General features: G+C 53.3%; 1 protein-coding gene across 1 annotated transcript in view; it reads right to left on the reverse strand.

Annotated features, from left to right (window-relative positions):
• The window catches only part of RPH3AL (rabphilin 3A like (without C2 domains)), a 147,315-nt gene that overhangs the window by 70,468 nt on the left and 57,994 nt on the right, over window positions 1-18,853 (reverse strand). Inside the window, 2 exon segments of the mRNA XM_086686372.1 lie at window positions 13,252-13,381; window positions 15,333-15,476. Of these exon segments, the coding sequence (XP_086542498.1) occupies window positions 13,252-13,381; window positions 15,333-15,476 (274 nt within the window).

Below are 18,853 nucleotides of genomic sequence, written 5' to 3' on the forward strand. Positions count from 1 at the left end.
TCTCTCTCTCCCTCAAAAACAAAGAAGCATTAAAAAAATAAAGTTATGTACCTACGTACATCTGTGTGTGCTCGCATGCATGTGGACATAGAAGGGTGTGCAGAACACAAACACCCAGGCTGCTTAAGGATGGGGCTGGGCAGAGTTGAAGTGTATAGGCTCTATACCATCTGAGTTTTAGAACACAGCCAGGCATTGTTTCTAAGAGCTTACCATATACTTCACTCATTCCAACCCTCTCACCACCTTGTGAGGCAGGGGCCATTGTTATTCTTAATTTCCAGGTGAGGAAACGGAGGCAGAGAGGAAACTTGCCCAAGCCAGGCAGCCCAAAGTCAGGGCCCTTAACCTCTATGCCACGGTGAAACGTACTTCTTAAAATTCCAGGAAAGTAGAACCAATACAAGTAAGGGGATACCATCTTATTGAATTCATTAGTGCTCTGGAGCCCCAGCAACAACTCTGGCCCCCACCAACACGTAACAGGGAGGGGAAGGAAACACACCCCTTCTCACGCCAGTGGCCTGGTGCCCTGGGTCAGGGCTAACGGGTTAGGACAAGGGTTGGCATACTTTTTCGGTAAAAGGTGAGAAAGCAAAGATTTTACGCTCTCTGTCACAACTACTCAACCGTGCCACGGTCAAGCCTAAGTAGCCATATGTAAATGAGTGGGCGTGGCTTGTCCAACAGACTTCATGGACACCGAAACTGAAATTTCGCATAATTTTCACGCGTCACGAGATATTCTTCTTCTGATTGTTTCCCAACCATTTGCAAATGTGAAAACCATTTTAGCTCAAAGATTATACAAAAAAATGGGTTATCAAGTGCCACCCAGCGCTCAGGGCCCTGGTGCAGGAGAGGAACAGGGCAGGATGCTTGGAGTAGGGCTCCAAGGTGCACAGCCCGGGACAGGACAGGAGTTGTGAATTCTGGAAACACAGTCGGGGTAAAGCCGGAGGTGCCGGTACTGGCAGTCAGGGCTCAGGGTAAAGCCCGAGTTGAGGCACCAAATTTCAGCTCTCAGATGGAGCACTCAGATGAAAAGCCCTGAGCTCTTGAGGCCCTTCGAAGGCGGCCCCACAAGGGCCAGTCAGGAGGATGGGGTGGTGCCTCCCTCACAGCTTAAGGGGCTGGGCAGGGGAGAACCACCCCTCCTGGAGGCCCAGCTCTCTCCAACCTTCTAGGCCCCCAACGCCCTACTGGGCAGCTCCCCTGCCATTTTTATGGATCAATCCTTCTCACTGTAACTCCGCTCACACCTGGGTGACCTGACCTGACCGTACGTAGCAGGTGCCCAGTGACCCTGGTTCACTTGCCGTATAGACAAGCCCTGACGTTTCACAAGCATGACACCCACATAGGAACAAGAAGTTGCAGAAATGTCTCCACGAGGTCATTTAGGCATGTTCAGGGGGAGAATACAGCCGCCCCCCCTACCCTCCTGCCATGTACATCTTCTCCTCAACCCAGGCCTTCACTTTCTCCCATACCAATTCGGTTGCCCCCCACTTCCCACCCCCGACATCCACCTCTGGACTGCCCATCTCCCTCCAGGGACCCTCTTCAGATCCACGGCCCGGAATCCTGCCCACAGACCACGAGGTCCCCATGGCTTCCCCAAGTGACCTCAGTCCTCTCTGCATCAACAAGCCCCCCAGCCCGTCCCCATGCCTGCTGCCGCCCCAGCCACACCCTGCACGGCAGGCCCTGAGCACAGGCTCAGCACACGGGGCAAGGCCATCAGACCCTGCCACTGACCCTCATGTGGCCAGGCAAGGGACTAACCTCCACACACTTGTTTCCTCACCTGCAGGGTGGGGATCATGACCTCCCAGGGTGGCTGGTAATTAATCGAGCTCTCAATCACTGGCGGCTTTTGTTATTTGTAACTCATTAACTGTCTTTCAAGTCTCCATCCTGGTTGTCCCTCTCTGAATTCAGGCCCTTGCTATTGCTACTTGAGTAATGCAGCATCCAGCAGGCTCTCCAACCCACTACATCTTCCCTCCTCCAAATCTGCCCCTGGATGTCATCCCCAAAGACCTGCCTGGGTGTCATCCCCTGCTGTGCACCCTTTGATGGCTTTGCTGCCTACAAGATCCTCAGCAGCCTGGCCCCGTTCTTTCCCTCCCCGCTCTTCCTCCTTCCTCCACCACCCTTCCCCTGACCCACCGCCCCCCACCAGCTACAGCCACCAGCCCCAGCTCTTCCTCTCACCCTGCCCCTGCAGAGCTCCCCGGCTCCTCAGTGCCCACCCTCCCAGGTCTAGGCCTGGCCGAGAACCCGCTGCACTCAGCAGCCTCTCCCAGGGCCCTGTGCTCCTGATCACCCCACACCTCCGCCTACACGCTTCTCTCGGTGCTGCACTATCTGGCGCCGGCGGTGAGCGGGGCTCGGCAGGAAGGTGGACTGAGTGGGAGAGTCTCCGGAGGGCTGCAGGAAGGCACCCAATGGCCATAACCCCGGTGTCTCTCTGGGAAGCTCTGGGCTTTGATGTCAGGAGGCTGCGTGGTTCCCAGGGGCCACCCTCGCTCGCTCTCTCGCTCGGCAGCTCTTCTGCTGCCTTTGTCCTGACGACCCTGAAGGTCAGTGGCACGACAGGGTGAACAGAATGGACTCTGAACTGCACAAAACGGCAAGGAAGAAGCTAGGCTCGGGGAAGAAAAGTCGTGGCGCAGCCTCCAGGACGGCCAGAGAGAAGTGTGCCTTAATGGAGATATTCTGTTCCTTAGATTCCGGAGCAAGGCAGATGTTCCAAGATGCTGTGCGGTGTCTGGTCCAATCCTCCAATCTTGGCAACGGCAGCCAAGTCGATTCCTGCCAAGCAGCCTGGGTGATGCATCGGCAGCCAGAGCACGCCCGCGGGGCAGACGAATGAAGTGACTTTCCCAGGGAATTTAGGAAACATGAGTAGTTGAATGAAAAAATCCATCTTTGTAATGAGGCACACAAACGCACGTCTTCCACATCTGAACTGGGTCGAGGAGGAGAGAGGACACGGGGAGGCCAGTCTGGAGGCAGCTCGGATGGAATGAAACGGTTGCTGCTTTTGTGGCCACACCGAGGGACAGAGCCGCTGGGGGCTGGGTTAGGAAAGGGAGTCGGGGACGGGGACACGTGGACGTGGACGACCTTCACTGGGAGTCCACACGGCAGGCAGGCTCTGCGAAAAACCGCCCCCTCCTAAACCTCATACACCTCTGGTGGGATTTGCGAAAATGGTGCAGCCACCATGGAGAACAGTTTGCCAGCTCCTCAGGAAATCGAACATAGAACTATCACATGATCCAGCAATTCCACTTCTGGAAAGAACTGAAAGCAAAGCCTCGAAGAGAGAGTCACACACCCATATTCATAGCAGCACTATTAACAACAGCTACAATGCGGAAGCAACCCACATGTCCATCGACCTAACGGATCAACAAAATGGGTTATATACACACAGCAGAATATTATTTGATCTTAAGATGGCAGGAAATTCTTTTTGGGGGGGGGAGGGAGAGAGCACGTGCATGTACATGAATGCAAGTGGGGGAGGGTCAGAGAGAGAGAGACAGAAAATCTTAAACAGGTTCCATGATCAGCATGGAGTCCAACATGGGGCTCCATCGCACAAACCATGAGATCATGACCTGAGCTGAAATCAACAGTCAGACATTTCACCAATTGAGCCCCCAAGGCACCCCCAAAAGGCAGGAAATTCTTACACATGCTACCACACGCACGGACCTTGAAGACAGTATGCTCAGCGAAAGAAGCCAGTCAGAAAAAGACACGCACTGTATGATTCCGCTTATACGAGGTACCTAGAGTAGCCAAACTCATAGAGACAGAAAGTAGGTTGGTGGATGCCAGGGACAGGGCAGAGGGGTGAGGGGGTGCATAGGAGTTAGTGATTAATGGTACAGACTTTCAGTTTTTCAAGAAGAGAAAGTTCTGGAGATAGTGGCGGAGATGGTAGGACAACAATGTGAATGTACTTAATGCCCCTGAACCACACACTTAAAAAGGGTTAGGGGCCCCTGGGTGGCTCAGTCGGTTTAACATCTGACTCTTGATATCAGCTCAGGTCCTGATCTCGTGGTCATCTGATTAAGCCTCAGGTCAAGCTCTGTGTTGCCCATGGAGTCTGTTTGGAATTCTCTCCCTCCCTCCCTTCCTCCCTCCCCCCCCCCTCTCTGCCCCTTCCCTGCTCACGCACTCTCTCTCAAAATAAATAAACATTTTTAAAAAAACCATTAAAATTAGGGTGCCTGGGTAGCTCAGCTGGGTAAGCATCCGACTCTTGATTTCATCTCAGGTCATGATCTCATGGTTCGTGAGTTCGAGCTCCACATTGGGCTCTGTGAGCTGACAGCAAGGAGCCTGCCTGGGATTCTCTCTCCCCGCCTCTTTCTGCCCCTCCCCACTGGCATGTGTGCTCTCTCTCTCTCTTTCTAAATAAACATTTTTTAAAAACCTGTTAAAATCATCAATTTTATGTTACGTACATTCTACCACAAATTAAAAAACATGTTTTTTAATTGCCCCCTATTTTGAGGGACTCAAGTTAATTCAAGGAGCGGGGGGGCAGCCCCCCACTATGTGGGCCCAACAAGGGCCAGACTAGAGATTTGAAGGGTCATTTGTGAGGCCCTCTGCCTCCCCAGATTCCTGGCCGTTTTCCTTCTGTTTCTCACTTGTGCCCTGCACTTCCCCCCACAGCACCTCGTCCACGCACCCTCTTGGCCTGGGACACTTTCTTTAGATCCGACTTCAATTTCTCGTCATGGTCCCAGTGCAAATGTCATCTCATAGAGGCCCACGCTGTGCATCCAAAACAAAGTCGCTCCTTCTTACTCCCTCCCCCCACGCTCCCCATTTCTGCCTGCAGCTTTCCGAAATTATTGTATTTAGTCGTTCCCATCCATCTTACCTGTCCAGGTCATACACTCCACGGAGGGGATGTAGGACCGCAGTTCACAGCCAGGATGCTCAGAACCAGCCTGCTTGGTTTCAAATCCTGTCTCCGCATCTAACTAGCTGAGTGACCCTGGGCAGGGTTTAACCACTCAGTGCCTCAGTTTCCCCACCTGTAAAAGGGTGATGATAACAGTGCTGCCCCACAGGGCTGTTAGGAGGACTGAATAAGCTAATGCGTGAAAAGCCCTCAGAACCGTGTCCGGCACGGGAAAGTGAGGCAAGTACTGACGCTCAGTGTTACCAGCAGGGCTCACGAGGGGCAGGCTGCCTCCTGCCTCGTTCATCACAGGTACCGCCAACCCAACACACGCGGCAGGATCAATGAGGGACGGAGTTCTGCAGAGAGGCAGCGCTTCATGCAAGTCCATTTTCATTCGCAAGGACAGGCCTAGGGCGCTGAGCTGACTCCAAAAGAGGGGAGGGTCCCCGAGAGGGCCGCTCTTCTCTTGCTCGCACGGGCCCTTGGCCGAGGTGGGCCCAGCTCAGCCCCAGGATTTAGCTTTTGCCCTGGGAACATCCTGAGAGCATTCAGGCTGCCCCTGAAGGTCGTGGGGAAGTGGCTCAAAAAGGTGTTTCCCCCAGTGGTGGTCGGGGCAGCCAGCCAGCCACGCTGCTGGCACCGGGCAGAGTCCAGGTGGGAGGGCGGCCCCCAGACAGGGCCACCCGGGTGTACGCAGGGTCCCTGAAGGCATCTTCCATGCTAACACAGGCACCCCCTCTTTGACTTTAAGCGACTTCCCCTGTATCCTTTTTTGCCTATCTTTCCTCCAAAGCGTTTATTTATTTTTAATATTTTTATTTTATTTTTGAGAGAGCAAGCAGGGGAGGGACAGAGAGAGAGCGGGACAGGGGAGCCAAAGCAGGATCGCTCTCAGCACAGAGCCCGCCCGACGTGGGCCTCGAACTCACAAACCGTGAGATCACGACCTAAGCCGAAGTCCGACCCTTAAGTGACTGAACCACCCGGGCGCCCCTCCTCCCAAGTATTTGTAATTTTACCTTTTACATTTAAATCTATATTCAATCTAGAATTGACTTTTGTGCCTACTATGAGGTAAAAGTCAAGATACATTTTTTTCCATATGCATATCCAAATAGCTTTGCATCATTCATTCAAGAGACCATTCTTTTCCCTCTTGCATCTCAGCGTCTATTGTCATAAATTGGACTTTTTATTTTCTCTCATTTTTGCCTCAGATGTATGGAAATACTGATTTTTTTACATGTATATTAAACTTGTATGCAATAACCTTGCTAATAAATTCACCTACTAACTGTAATCATTTGTATTTATTTACTTTTTAACTGTTCATTTATTTTTGAGAGGGAGAGAGAGAGAGAGGGAGAGAGAGAGACAGAGCGTGAGCAGGGGAGGGGCAGAGAGAGAGGGAGACAGAATCCGAAGCAGGCTCCAGGCCCTGAACTGTCAGCACAGAGCCCGACGCGGGACTCGAACCCGTGAACCATGAGATCATGACCTGAGCTGAAGTTGGACGCTTAACCGACTGAGCCACCCAGGCGCCCCGTAACCATTTGTATTTAGATTCTTTCAGATTTTTCTAGTTGCATAATCATGTTCTTCAGAGATAATGACGGTTTTAGCTATTCTTTTCCAATCCTTGTACCATACGCTTCTTCCCTTGCCTGATTGCGCTGGCCAGGCTTCTAGCACAATGTTGGATAAAGATACGTAGCACTTGTCTTATTCCTGATTTCAGAGAAAGTTTCTGATATTTAACCACTGAGTATGTTTCTTCTTCCGTGTTCTCTACAAAGACAGCCCTGCTTCTCCCAGGAAGGGAGATGAGGTGGCTGCTTTGGTCTGAAGAAATGACGGAGCGGCAAGCACGGTGCAGCGAACACCCCCGGGGAACCCAGCTCCCCACCACCTGGCTGGGTCACCCAACTGGGCCACATGACCTCAGACGAAGCCCCCTGCTCTCCTTACGGCTTTGTCCTGAGGCTCAAAAAGTTTTGCGAAACGGCTTTATAAACCCTAAAGGACATCACAAAGTGAGAAAGACACGGCCTCGGCCTCGGGGCCCACGGTTTGTGAGAGCGAGGATGGCCTGAGGGAGGGTGTGGGAGACCCTGAGCTGGGGCGTGTGGTGTGTGGTGTGTGGTGTGGGGGTGAGGAGGTATGCGGGGGAGGTGTGGGGGGATGTGGGGACTGGGGGGTGTGGGGGAGGGCAAGGAGAGGGAGACAGGCAGAGGTCCTGGGCCGGGCCTGGGGCTGGGACCTTAGAGCAGAGGTTTTCAAACCCAAAGAGAATGAGCATCCCCTGGAGCCCTTGTTACACACAGGTCAGCGCCCCCACCCCCCAGGGTTTCTGTTCAGCAGGTACCAGGGGCTGAATGTGCTCCCTCAAAATTCATGCGTCACCGTCCTAACCCCCACGGTGATGGTGTTTGGAGGGGACCCTTTGGGAGGTGATCGGGGTCAGATGAGGTCATGGGGATTAGTGCGGGGGGTGGGGGTCACTGCCAGCTCCCCCGAAGGACACACCTCCTCAGGGCCCTGAGCAGGGGCGGGGGGCAGGAATCGGGTTCGGGGCGTGGCCCCTTCCTGCCGGGCTTCCCTATCCTGTGCAGGGTGCCTGACCCCACAAGAAGCTGGATTGTCCCTAAGGGCTTGAAGCAGAGTAGAAAGAGTCCCTCTTTCACATGGACTCAGCGAACACATCACAGAGACCTCTGTTTCATGCGCAAGCCCCTCTGGGTCCGCATTTTGGCCGAGACCAGACAAACCGTGACTGCTTCCCCTGCACAGTGACAACGCCGTCCTGGGCTCAGGTGGGGTCTCCCGCGGCCCTGTCTGCCCCCGCTCCGCCATGGTTGGTGAAGACTCTCAATCAAACCGAAAGCTGGCTGACTCAGCGCCTAAGCAATCAGAAGCACCAGGGCTCTCTAATTAACCAGCCAGCCCCTTTCCCTTCCCACCACAGCCCTCTGGTAATGAGGGCTGGCGGCCTGGGCGTGCAGACCCAATTACGGAGGGGACATTGCACCAAGGACCAGCATGGGTTCTACCAGCACACTCATTAGCTTGTGACTGCTGAATGCGTCAGGGCTCTTGCTGGGGACAGCTCCGTGTGGCCAGGAGCGCCCGCGCATGTGCCCCCCAGGCTTGGATCTGAACACTTCCCGTGTCGGAGGTCTCCCCAGCATCCCCTCTCTGGAGCCTGCCCACGCCTGCACACCTCCCAGCACCCAGGGCTGCAGGCAAAAGGTGAGAAGGTGGCCAGTGATGTGGAAATAAACAGGGGAAGCTCCCTAGAAATTGGTGAGCCCAGAGGGGAGGGCTCCTGATGCCCCTCATTAGGTCCAGTGCCCTGTTAGAGCTCTCTCAGTCCCCCAGGGCCGCCTCAGTAACCCCAACCACAACTGTAATTAATGATCCATAATCCTTTAACACCCCCTCCAGAGGGCAGGGTCTGTGTGTGTTTACACTGTATCCCCAGTGCCTGTACGCACAGACCTACAATAAATATTTGATGGATAAGTGAAAGGAGGACGCCGTCCCTCCCCTCCCAGACACTGTAGAGCCCCTGCAAAGCTTTAACTAAACCTTTAACTAGAACAGGGGCTCTAAGGTTAAGTCTGAACCTCCCTCCTGATTCTCTTGGGACTTGGCTGTAAGTGACCACCACCCGGCAGAGTGGCCCCACCCTGGCAGGGGGTCTGCACCTCTGTGGCCATTTCCCGGGGGACCCAGGGCCATATAGACCTGCCTACTCTGCTCAAATGCAGCTTGGCCCTCAAGACACCTCTTCCTTCTAATGAGCCCCATCTCCTTCCAAAGATCTCGGCCCTGCCCCCACGTCTTCCAGTCCCCAGGATCTTGTCTTGTCCCTCCCCCAAGGCTCCCGTTCCCCAGTCAAATCTGATGCCTTCTCCTACGTCCTTCCTTCTTTCAGCCCACTTCTCCTCGTCCTCGGGGCCTGCATCCTTATCGTCAAGTCCTTGCCCAGCCTGTTTCCAGCTATGTGCCTCTGCTGTGCTGTTCTCCCCTCCTCGAAATGCCCTTCACTCTGCTCTCAGCCTCTCAGAAGCCCAGTCAGCTTCCAGGAACCAGCTCCTACAGGCAGACCTCCCCACTGCTCTCCTCCTGGAACGCTGGTCCAGCCGTGTTGAGCATCACTCTAGACAATACAGTCTGCCCACCTTGACTGTCAGGACCTGAGGGAAGTCACTGTTCTAGACACCTCTCCTTTTGGATTCCTCTAACCCCAAATTAGCCCACAACAGTTGTGTAAGTGATTGAGTGTTAACATTTACATGAAGTACTTGACAGAAACCAAGGCATCTCCCTGCTGGCTCAGGACATCCAACGCTGAAGAGCTACAAAGACATCTGGAAACTTTTATATGACTTATCAAAACTATACGACTAATTGTGGGAGCTCCAATTTTAAGTACAAGAAAACATGAGTTCTAATAAGGAAAATGTGGGGTGCTATGGACTGAATTGTATCCCCTAAAAATTCAAATACTGATGGAGAGTATCATCAGTTAGCTCTCCTAACCCCCAATATGACTGTCCTGGAGACAAGGGGTCTTTAGGAGGTAATTAAGGTTAAATGAGGTCATAATGGTGGGGTCCTGATCCAGTAGGATTGGTGTCCTTATGAGAAAAGAGAGGCCAGAGCTCGCTCTCTGCCAGGTAGGACCCAGTGACAAGCCAGGAGTGTTCGAGCCAGGAAGAGAGTCTGTACTAGAAAGTGAATCAGCCGGCACCTTGATCTTGGACTTCCAGCCTCCAGAACTGTGAGAAACAAATTTCTCTTAGGGCAGCTGCGTAGTCCGTGGCATTTGGTTTTGGCGGCCTGAGCTGAGACATAGGGTGTCACTAAATCTGAGATACATGGAAGGTCAGCTCCATCCTGGGTCTGAACAGCCAGGACCTCGAAGTGGATGAATAACAGCAACAGGTATCCTTTACTGGGTCTTTGAAATGGATCCTGCACTCTGCTAAGGGCTTCCGCCTCCTTAGCTCACCTCCTCCTCACACCCACCCCATGGTGACGTAAGAAGCTTTATTACCCCATTTACAGGTGAAGAAACAGAAGCCCAGAGGTTAAGTCCTAGAGACCTTGTACAAGGTCCCGGTGCTGTGGTCGAGCTGGGACGGCAACCCACGCCCATGTGCACAGGAACGGCACTCACTGGCAAGCCCAGGAGGACCACCGCCCCTTTATCACACAGGGCAGACGGAGTGGTCTCTTGCTTCGGCCCATCTGCAGCCTAGGACCTGCTTTCCCTCCCGGGACCCTAGATCACCCTCTGTAACCTGTCCCCACCTGCTTAGATACAGTGAAAATATGTGACCCCCCCCAGGCTGTGTTGCCTCATCTCCACCCCCACTGTCTCATCCCTAATGACAGGCAGTGCCTAACCGGTCTCCCACTGTCACTTTATCTCCCCCTGCAACCCACTCGCCAGACGGATTAGGATGAGCCGCCAGCAGCTGGGCTCATCATGTACAAAGACAAATCAGATCACATCACACCCTTGCTTAAAACACTCCACTGGCATCCTATTAAACTTAGAACCAAAGCTCAACTCCTGACCTTGACTTTCGAAGCTCTTGTGGGATCGGCATGCCCGCCTCTGCCCCAGGTGCCTTCGTCAGTTCCTTGAACATGCCCCAGCTGGTTTCCACCTCAGGAACTTCATGCTTGCTGCTCCCTCTGCCTGGAACCCTTTTCCAACCGGATCTTCCCAGGGCTGGCTCCTTCAGCTCTGAGCTCAGAGCGGCCTTCGTGGTCATACTCCACCACACTGCCCTGCTCTAATTCACGGTGTGTTTGTCTGTTGTCTCTCTTCTCCCACCCCTGGAAAAAATCTCCACGGGGGCAAGGGGTTTGTTTGCCTTTCTCGTTCATGGTATTGTCAGCACCTAGAACGGCCTGCACGTAGGAGGCCCGCTACTGTTTGCAGAATGAATGGATGGATGAATGAGCGAATGACACAATCTTCTCAAGGATGGATGAAGAAAACCTCCAAATGCCCATCGTTCGTCTGTGGCCCCAACTAGCACCCTCTCCTCCACTTCTACCCAGGAGCAACTCCCCTCAGAAACTCAAAGGCCTCCCTGCCTCACCACCCAAGCCAAAACCAGGTCATCAGCCTGCTGCAAAATAAGAACAATTTCAAATGGAAATGTCTCTGGACCAGCCCAGTGCTCCAGGATACCATGGGGCAGGGCATCTAGAAGAATATTTTGTACCCTGTCCACCCCCATGCAACCGAGGTCATTCCCCGGGAACGCCACTGTTGCCTAGGAAATGGCTCTCCAAGGACTCTTCAGCAGTCAGGGCAGGAGCCGGCCTCTACAGCAGAGGTCCCAGACTTTTCCAGGGGAAGAGACAAGGCTCTGCCCCCTCGTCATGGCCCCACAAACCTGGACATTTATAGCAGTGGTGGGGGTAGGGGGGTAGAAAGAGGAAATAGGCTGCTGGGCCCCCTTGTCCCAGGCAGAAGTCACAGAATATAACCGAACCTGCCCGAGGGCTGGGAACAAGGCGTTCTGAGTCCCTCTGCCTACTACCTATGTTGGTATCTGGTCCAAGGCCACGAAGGGCTTAAGGGGGAGCTGACGCACAAGTGCACCCCACCCCCTGCCCGGCCGCATCTCCACTGTTCTTGGGACCCTTCACCAGCGAATCCACACTCCTTAGCCCAGTTCACCACGTGTCACAGACAGGGGAAAAATGACCTTATCTGAAATCCTGGCTTTCCCACTTATTAGTTTGGTATATTGACCTTTTTGCCTCTTGGTTCTCTCGTCCAGCTTTTGAATGCAACTCAAAATGATCTTATCAAGGCTGCCGATGGCCTCCATGTGGCCAAGTCCATGTTTACTTCTTTGACTTCTCTATATTCTACAGTCCTCTTGTTCTAACCACCCCACCCCATCCCACCCCATCCCCGATCTTCTATCCCCTGTTATATTCCCAGAATGTATTACGTCCTGAAGTATTCTTATTTGATCATTATTTGCTTTCGGTTCCCTTACCCAGTGTAATCTCAAGAGAGAAGTTTCCATCTTTGTCTTGTTGACCAAAAGATAGGCTTGTTGACCAACTTTGTCTTGTTGACCAACTCTAGGCTTAAAACACATTGAAGATGGGTGCCAGTAAAACTAGAGTGAAAAACAAAGAGGAAGATATAGTAACTTGGGAAAAGTGTCTCTAACCTAGGAAGGCAGTCAAGGGAAGTCCTATGATGACAGCTATGCAGCAACTAGTCTGGGCTGGAGTTAAGGCTAAGTGTCTCGAAGGAAAAAAATGTAGGCTCCATGCCATAGAGAGTAAAATTGAGATGCTAAATAATCCTGAGGATTGGAAGGCACATTATTCTTGGGTCAATAAGAAAAGAAAGGTAATTAGAAACTCCAGGAAAAACAGTTACTTTAAGAAGTTCTGGACTCAAGGCGCCTGGGTGATTCAGTCGGTTAAGCGTCCGACTTCGGCTCAGGTCATGATCTCGCAGTTCATGAGTTTGAGACCCTCATCGGGCTCTGTGCTGACAGCTCAGAGCCTGGAGCCTGCTTTGGATTCTGTGTCACCCTCTCTCTGCCCCTCCCCAACTCACACTCTGTGTGTGTGTGTGTGTGTGTGTGTGTGTGTGTGTGTGTGTATGTGTGTGTCTCTATCTCTCTCTCTCAAAACTAAACATTAAAAAAAATTAAAAAACAAAAAAAGAAGTCCTGGACTCAATAGGAACCAATTTAATATGTGGCACAATTTAGAATAATCTGTAGAGTATAAGATAAGGGAAAAATCCATTTGACTTTGCAGCAAAAATCATTCTCATTTGAGGGGCCAGGGATTGAGAGCAGATCAACAGAATAAGAAGTATTATCCTAGCACACTGGCCCTGAGGTGGATTTTATTTATTTAAAATGACGAATAAAATTTATTGAGTACTTATGTGCCAAATAAGGTTTTTAAGAGCTTTGCATGTAATAAATAATCCTCACAACTTTCTAGGGTACATATTATCGTTATCCCTATTTTACAGATGAGGAAGACGAGACTCAACGTATTAAACAAGTTTTCTGGAGTCATCCAGCTAGTGGAAGAACCGAATTCATACCCGGGCCTGAGAAATCCAGAGGTCCACTCCCCACAGGTGGCCCTAGAAGACAGGCCATTTGACCTAAGGCCTCAGTTCTTCTTGCCAACAAGCACAGGATACTGTGTGCATGCACAGACACACACAGACACGCAGTAGACACTCCCGCAGAGCAGGGCCAGACTGGGTAGGCAGAGCAGGGCCTTACCTTCCTGCAGTCTTTGCAGAACACCGAGGAGCTGCCCAGGAAGCCCAGCATCTCCCCACACAGCAGACACTGGGAGAGGCCATTCCCCATCACGTTCCGCCTCATGGTCTCCAGCCGCTCTACCAGCCGCCTGCAGCACAGGACAGAGTCAGATGGAATGTGACCAGAGTCGGGTGGGATGTTTCCTGTGCCCAACCTGACCACTGCCCGGGTGTGGCTGCCACGGGGCCCCAGCGCTGTATCCTGCCCCTTGTGCTACTCCCTCACCTGGGGTACTGTTCCCTGCCCCACCCCTTTCCCAGGCCAGCTCCTAATCATTCATTTGCTCGCCAACTATTGAGTACCTACGATGTGCCAGGGACTGGGAATATTGAAGCAAACAAGCCAGAGACAGACACGGTCCCTGCTCTCACAGAACGTATGTTCGGTAAAGCGAGGAAGTCCATGAAGAAGTCAACGTGCAAACTGATTTCAGACAGAGGGCGTGGTATAAAATCAACTAAGTGTGTGGGAGAAGTCTAAGGGGGACTGTATGCCCAGGCATGTCCAATGGTGATCAGTGACGGCCTCTCTGAGAACGTGTGAACTGACAAGGCCAAACCAGGTGAAGAGCGGGGGAGGGGCACTCCAGGAGGAGGGCAAAGACAAAGGCCTTGGCACCTTAGAACAGCAGGGTGGCTGGTAGGACCACCTCCCTGTGAACCAGCAGGAGCCTGGGATAAAGGGGGCTGGAGGGGCGAGGAGGGGACAGACGACAAGGGTTTTGTAGGTCACAAAATAGAGTTTGGATTATATTCTAAGATCAATATGAAGCCTCTGAAGAGTTTTAAGGAGAGGGGTGATTTGATCCAAGTGACATTTTTAAAAGCTCACTCCAGCTGTGGGTGGAGAGCCAGGACTGGGGTTGGCAGGTGGGGGGGAGGGGGGAGGGTAGTGCAGGTGAGGAAGCCAGCAGGAGGCAGTGGGAGGTCCAGTGAGGGGGGACCAAGACTGGCATTACTGGAAATGGGGCGTGAGGGTGGGGGGTAAGAGGGAGATCCGGGATGATGTAGAGGTTTTGGTTTGAGCAAGTGGGTGCATGAAGAAACTGGAGGAAGAAAGAAAAAGTGATCTTCTCTGAACCTCTGATGCCGAGTGTCTGGGAGCCTCCCCTGAGCCCTGCTAAGCCTAGGATAGGTCACTCTCCTCAGAGCCCCAAGCCCCTCAGCCCACTGTGACTCCCTCCCTTCATGGCAACCCTACAACCCCCACGAAGCTGGTGGCCACTTCTGTCTTATCGGCCATTATATCTCCAGTACCCAGGGGACCCTCAGTGGAAACTCCTGAATGAACAAATGGAGGACAGATTGCAGATACGTTGTCTCAACCCCCTCCCCCAGTGAGGAGGATGCTATTTTCCCACATTTTAAAGAAGAGAAGATTGGGGCGCCTGGGTGGCTTAGTCAGTTAAACATTGGACTTCAGCTCAGGTCATGATCTCACGGCTCCATGAGTCCGAGCCCCGTGTCAGGCTCTGTGCTGACAGCTCAGAGCCTGGAGCCTGCTTCGGATTCTGTGTCTCCCTCTCTCTGCCTCTCCCCCACTCATTCTCTGTCTCTCTCTGTCTCTCAAAAGAACATAAACATTAAAAAAATTTTTTTAAATAAAGAGGAAAAGATTGAGGCTCAGAAATATAAAGTCACTTTCCACGAGAGTTATACAGTCCCTAACAGGTGGAGCCCAGAACCAAACACCTAGGCCTCTCTCTCATGGCAACCCTATATTCTCCCCAGAGGTGATCAGGCTCTGCCTGGGGCCAAAGGGGAGCAGACTGCACAGAAGCTTCCTCTACCTACGCACCCTCCAGAGAGCACTTCTGCTCACATGTGCCTGGGCTCACGTGTCCAGGGAGCACTTCTTACAGAGGGGCCTTCTGAGGTTTTGCTGGGCTGGGTCATGCATCTATACCCCGGGGGCACTGGGGCAGAGCAGACTCACTCTGCATGGTGACAGCCAGCACGAGGACCCAGAGTGTTGATCTGACACCAAATGCCTCTGCTTCCCTCTCCTGGATCCCGTCCCAGCTCAGAAGCGGCCCTTACCCAATTCTCTGCTGCTCCAGGACGTCCAGCCGCTCTGCTCTCTGGATCACCTGCAGGATGGCCTCCACCTCGGCGGGGCTGAGGCACTGGTTCTTCCTCTGCTTCTCCGTCTGATAGGTGTGCACAGACCAGCCCGTCTGCAGCCTGGAGAGAGGACACAGCCGGCCTTGAGGCCACCACAGTGCAACCCCAGGCAGCCCTGCCAGATCACGAAGCCCCCCTGGAAACAGTGTGGGGACGGCCCAGGAGCTGTGTGTCAGGAGGAAGGATTCAGGGAACAGGGCAGACGCTTTGAAAGCTGGCTCTGACACCTGCCAGCCACTGGGTCCCGCACAGACGGCAGCGCTGGCTTAGCACCGTGGGAGGCAGGAGCATGGAGTGTGGCCTCCGGATGGATGGAGAAAGGCCACGGCCACAGCATGTGAGGCTTCCGAGGGAAGAACATGGAAGATCATCAAGACTGAGATCTGAGGCGTATAAGTGAAACGGAACTTGACCACGGGCTAGGAAAGAGTGGCGATTAGGTTAAAAACAAACCCTGAAGATAAAAGGAGATGCACACAGCAGTTTGAAAACTAGAGGGTTCGAGGGCAGGAGGGCAACACAGCAGTGCACCAGGAGAGGTGGCGAGGGCAGGCCGGGTGGTGGGGCAGAGCTGGGGCACAGCTGGGGGACCCTAGGGTCTCCACAGCCATGGGCTGCGAGAGCGCCGCCTCCTGAAGCTGTGACCAGGGGCTGAGGGCAAGAATTCACACCTGTCCCATCTTTCTGGATGGAAAGGGAGTGGCGGCAGCAGACCGAGCCCCAAGTCTCTGCCCAGGGTCCCCGCGTCTCTGAGACATTCTGAGCCAAGTGCTGGGGACACAGAGACAGGCAAGATGGCAAGTGACCACCTCGAAGAACTGTAACGTGCTTGGGGACACCAATGCCCAGTCAGTTACACCAGTATTTACTTAATGAAAACCAAGAAGAGCTATGCAGTCAGCACATATTTGTTGGGTGTCCACTGGGGCTCGTTAGGTGTTAGGGATGTGCTGCTGGGTGGGACACGCAGGCGGGCATTAGGAGGACGTATAAATAAGAGAACTAACCTAGTCGGGGTATGTTCTGGAAAGGCTTCCCTAAAGGAGTGACAGCAGGGGTGCCTGGGTGGCTCAGTCAGTTAAGCGTTCGACTCTCGGTTTCAGCTCAGGTCATGATCTCACAATTCATGGGTTCGAGCCCCGCACAGGGCTCAGCAATGGCAGCGCGGAGCCTGCTTGCAATTCTCTCTCCCTCTTCTCTCTCTCTCTGCCCTTCCCCCACTCTGCCCCCCCCACCGCCCCATCTCTCCCTCTCTCCCTGTTCCTCCCCCCACACTCACTCTCAAAACAAACACACTTAAAAAAAAAAGAAGTGGCAGCAGGCAAGAGTCTTAGATGCAGGACACAGAGAAGGAGGGTGAGGATGTAGACGCCTTCCGGGTGGTTCCCTGACACAAGGTGGACACCGGTGGTCTCATATCACTGCCCCACCCAGGCTGCTACAACCAACAGTTCTTGCACGGTGGGCACAGTGAGTGTCAGGAGGGCAAAAGAGCGCGTCCTCTCTCCGCAAGTAGAGCAGGCTGGTTAAGGTGAAGGACTCAGACTGGAGTCTGCTGGTTTTTACCTTCTGGCTCCCGCCCTTCCCAGCGGTGAGAATGCAGGGAGCTGTTCACAGCTGGATCTCCCGATCTACCTCTTTAAAGGGCGCCATGCAGATTAAACAAGGCAGGGTAGACAGGGCGCTCTGCATACAGCAGATGCCCAATTGCTTAATCAGTGGTGGTTAATGATGATTACTATAATCACCACGGGTAGGACCATCAGGAATGGCTTGACCAAAGAGGCAGGGCTTGTGCAGGATGAACAGGCGCTTCCCCACACGGAAAGAGGGGGACGGCGTTCAGGCAGAGGACCCATGCGTGCAAAGGCTCAAAGACATAAAATAAAACAATATGCTGTACTGAGGGTCCCCAGACTTCTAGACCGCTTATGTCTCCAATTCAAAAAGAAGCACAGCCCTAGACCAACACTTTCTCAAGCGGTCCTCACGGGGCTGGGGGAAGCGAACAATAGGAAAGGGGCAGGACTGGGGGGCAGAGGAAGGGAGTCCAGTCCTTGGAGTGGGCAAGGGCACGCGCCCGCCTTTCCTCTGTGCACTGGGCAGACTCAGGCCCTGAAAGGCAACACTCTCTCACCCCAACCTGCAGGTTTTCTCCACCTGAGCATTTCAAGGACTCAAGTGACTGGCCAGGACACCCTCTGTGTGCGACTCACTGGGCCCAGGGAGGAGACCTGGAAAACAGGGTCCCCAAGCTCAGGCCTCCCACCACATGGGAAAAAGAAAAGCCAAGCAACACAGTAGCAGGAGGGCACAGCACCAGGAACTTCGATCCATCCTGGAGGGTGTGCAACCCCTACCCAGCTAGCTCTGGGCCTGGCTCCGCCCAGGGCACGGCAGACCTCTTCGTGCCGGACCCTCCTGCCATTCTATAAGGCAGGCTCCCCATTTCTCAGTGGAGTAAAGAGACCGAGTGTAGTTAGATAGCTTTCTAAAGGCAAGTCAGAGGTGTCTGAGTGGCTCAGTCTGTTAAGCCTCCGACTCTTGATTTCAGCTCAGGTCATGATCTCACAGTTTGTGAGTTTGAGCCCCGCATCAGGCTCTGCGCTGACAGCCTGGAGCCTGCTTGGGATTCTCTCTTTCTCCCTCTCTCTGCCCCTCCCCCACTTGTGCACGCACACACACGCGCGCACACACACACACACACACACACACACTCTCTCTCTCTCAACATAGATAAACATTAAAATAATAATAATAAAATAAACAATAAAGGTGATCAGAGGTTGGTTGGCCTCCAGATCCAAGGAGCCCATGGCCAGCCGCTGCTGACAGCCCCCTGCCAGGCTTCCCTAGGGCATCCTCCAGGCCTCCATTTCTGCCTCCATCTGGTCACCTACCAAGCCCTGACAAGCTGTCCTCTCATTCAACCTCCTCCCCGGGCCCCTGCCTCTGTCCAGTCAGGCTGCAGCTCGTGCCTTTGGCCCTGGCTGCCACTGAGTATCTTGTTCCCCGGAATGGCCCTCCACACCACCAAAGGTGGCCAACTCGTGGCTGCCAGATAATAGGCATGGTTGTAAGCCCCAAGGAAGACTCTTCAGTGGCGACCAGCGCCCATCTGTACATGCCCCCCATACGGTGGCCTCATCTCGCGGCTGGCCTGGACTCACATGGTGCACCAACAACTGTTCGTAGTTCCTTGCGTTCTAGGCTGCACGCTGTGTCCAGGCCTTTGCTCACACTGTGCCCTCCGCCCACAGCGCCTGCCCGTCTCCCTAAACCCCCTTTTCCACTGGGTCACTCCTATTCTTTTTAAAGTCTTCTTTTATTTTTTAATGTTTATTTAATTTTGAGAAAGACAGTGGGGGAGGGGCAGAGAGGGAGGGAGACAGAGGATCCAAAGTAGGCTCCATGCTAATAGCAGAGAGCCCGACGTG

The sequence above is a fragment of the Puma concolor genome, chromosome E1 (assembly GCF_028749965.1).
Source record: "Puma concolor isolate L17-30 chromosome E1, mPumCon1.1.hap2, whole genome shotgun sequence".
NCBI classification, from domain to species: Eukaryota; Metazoa; Chordata; class Mammalia; order Carnivora; family Felidae; genus Puma; species Puma concolor.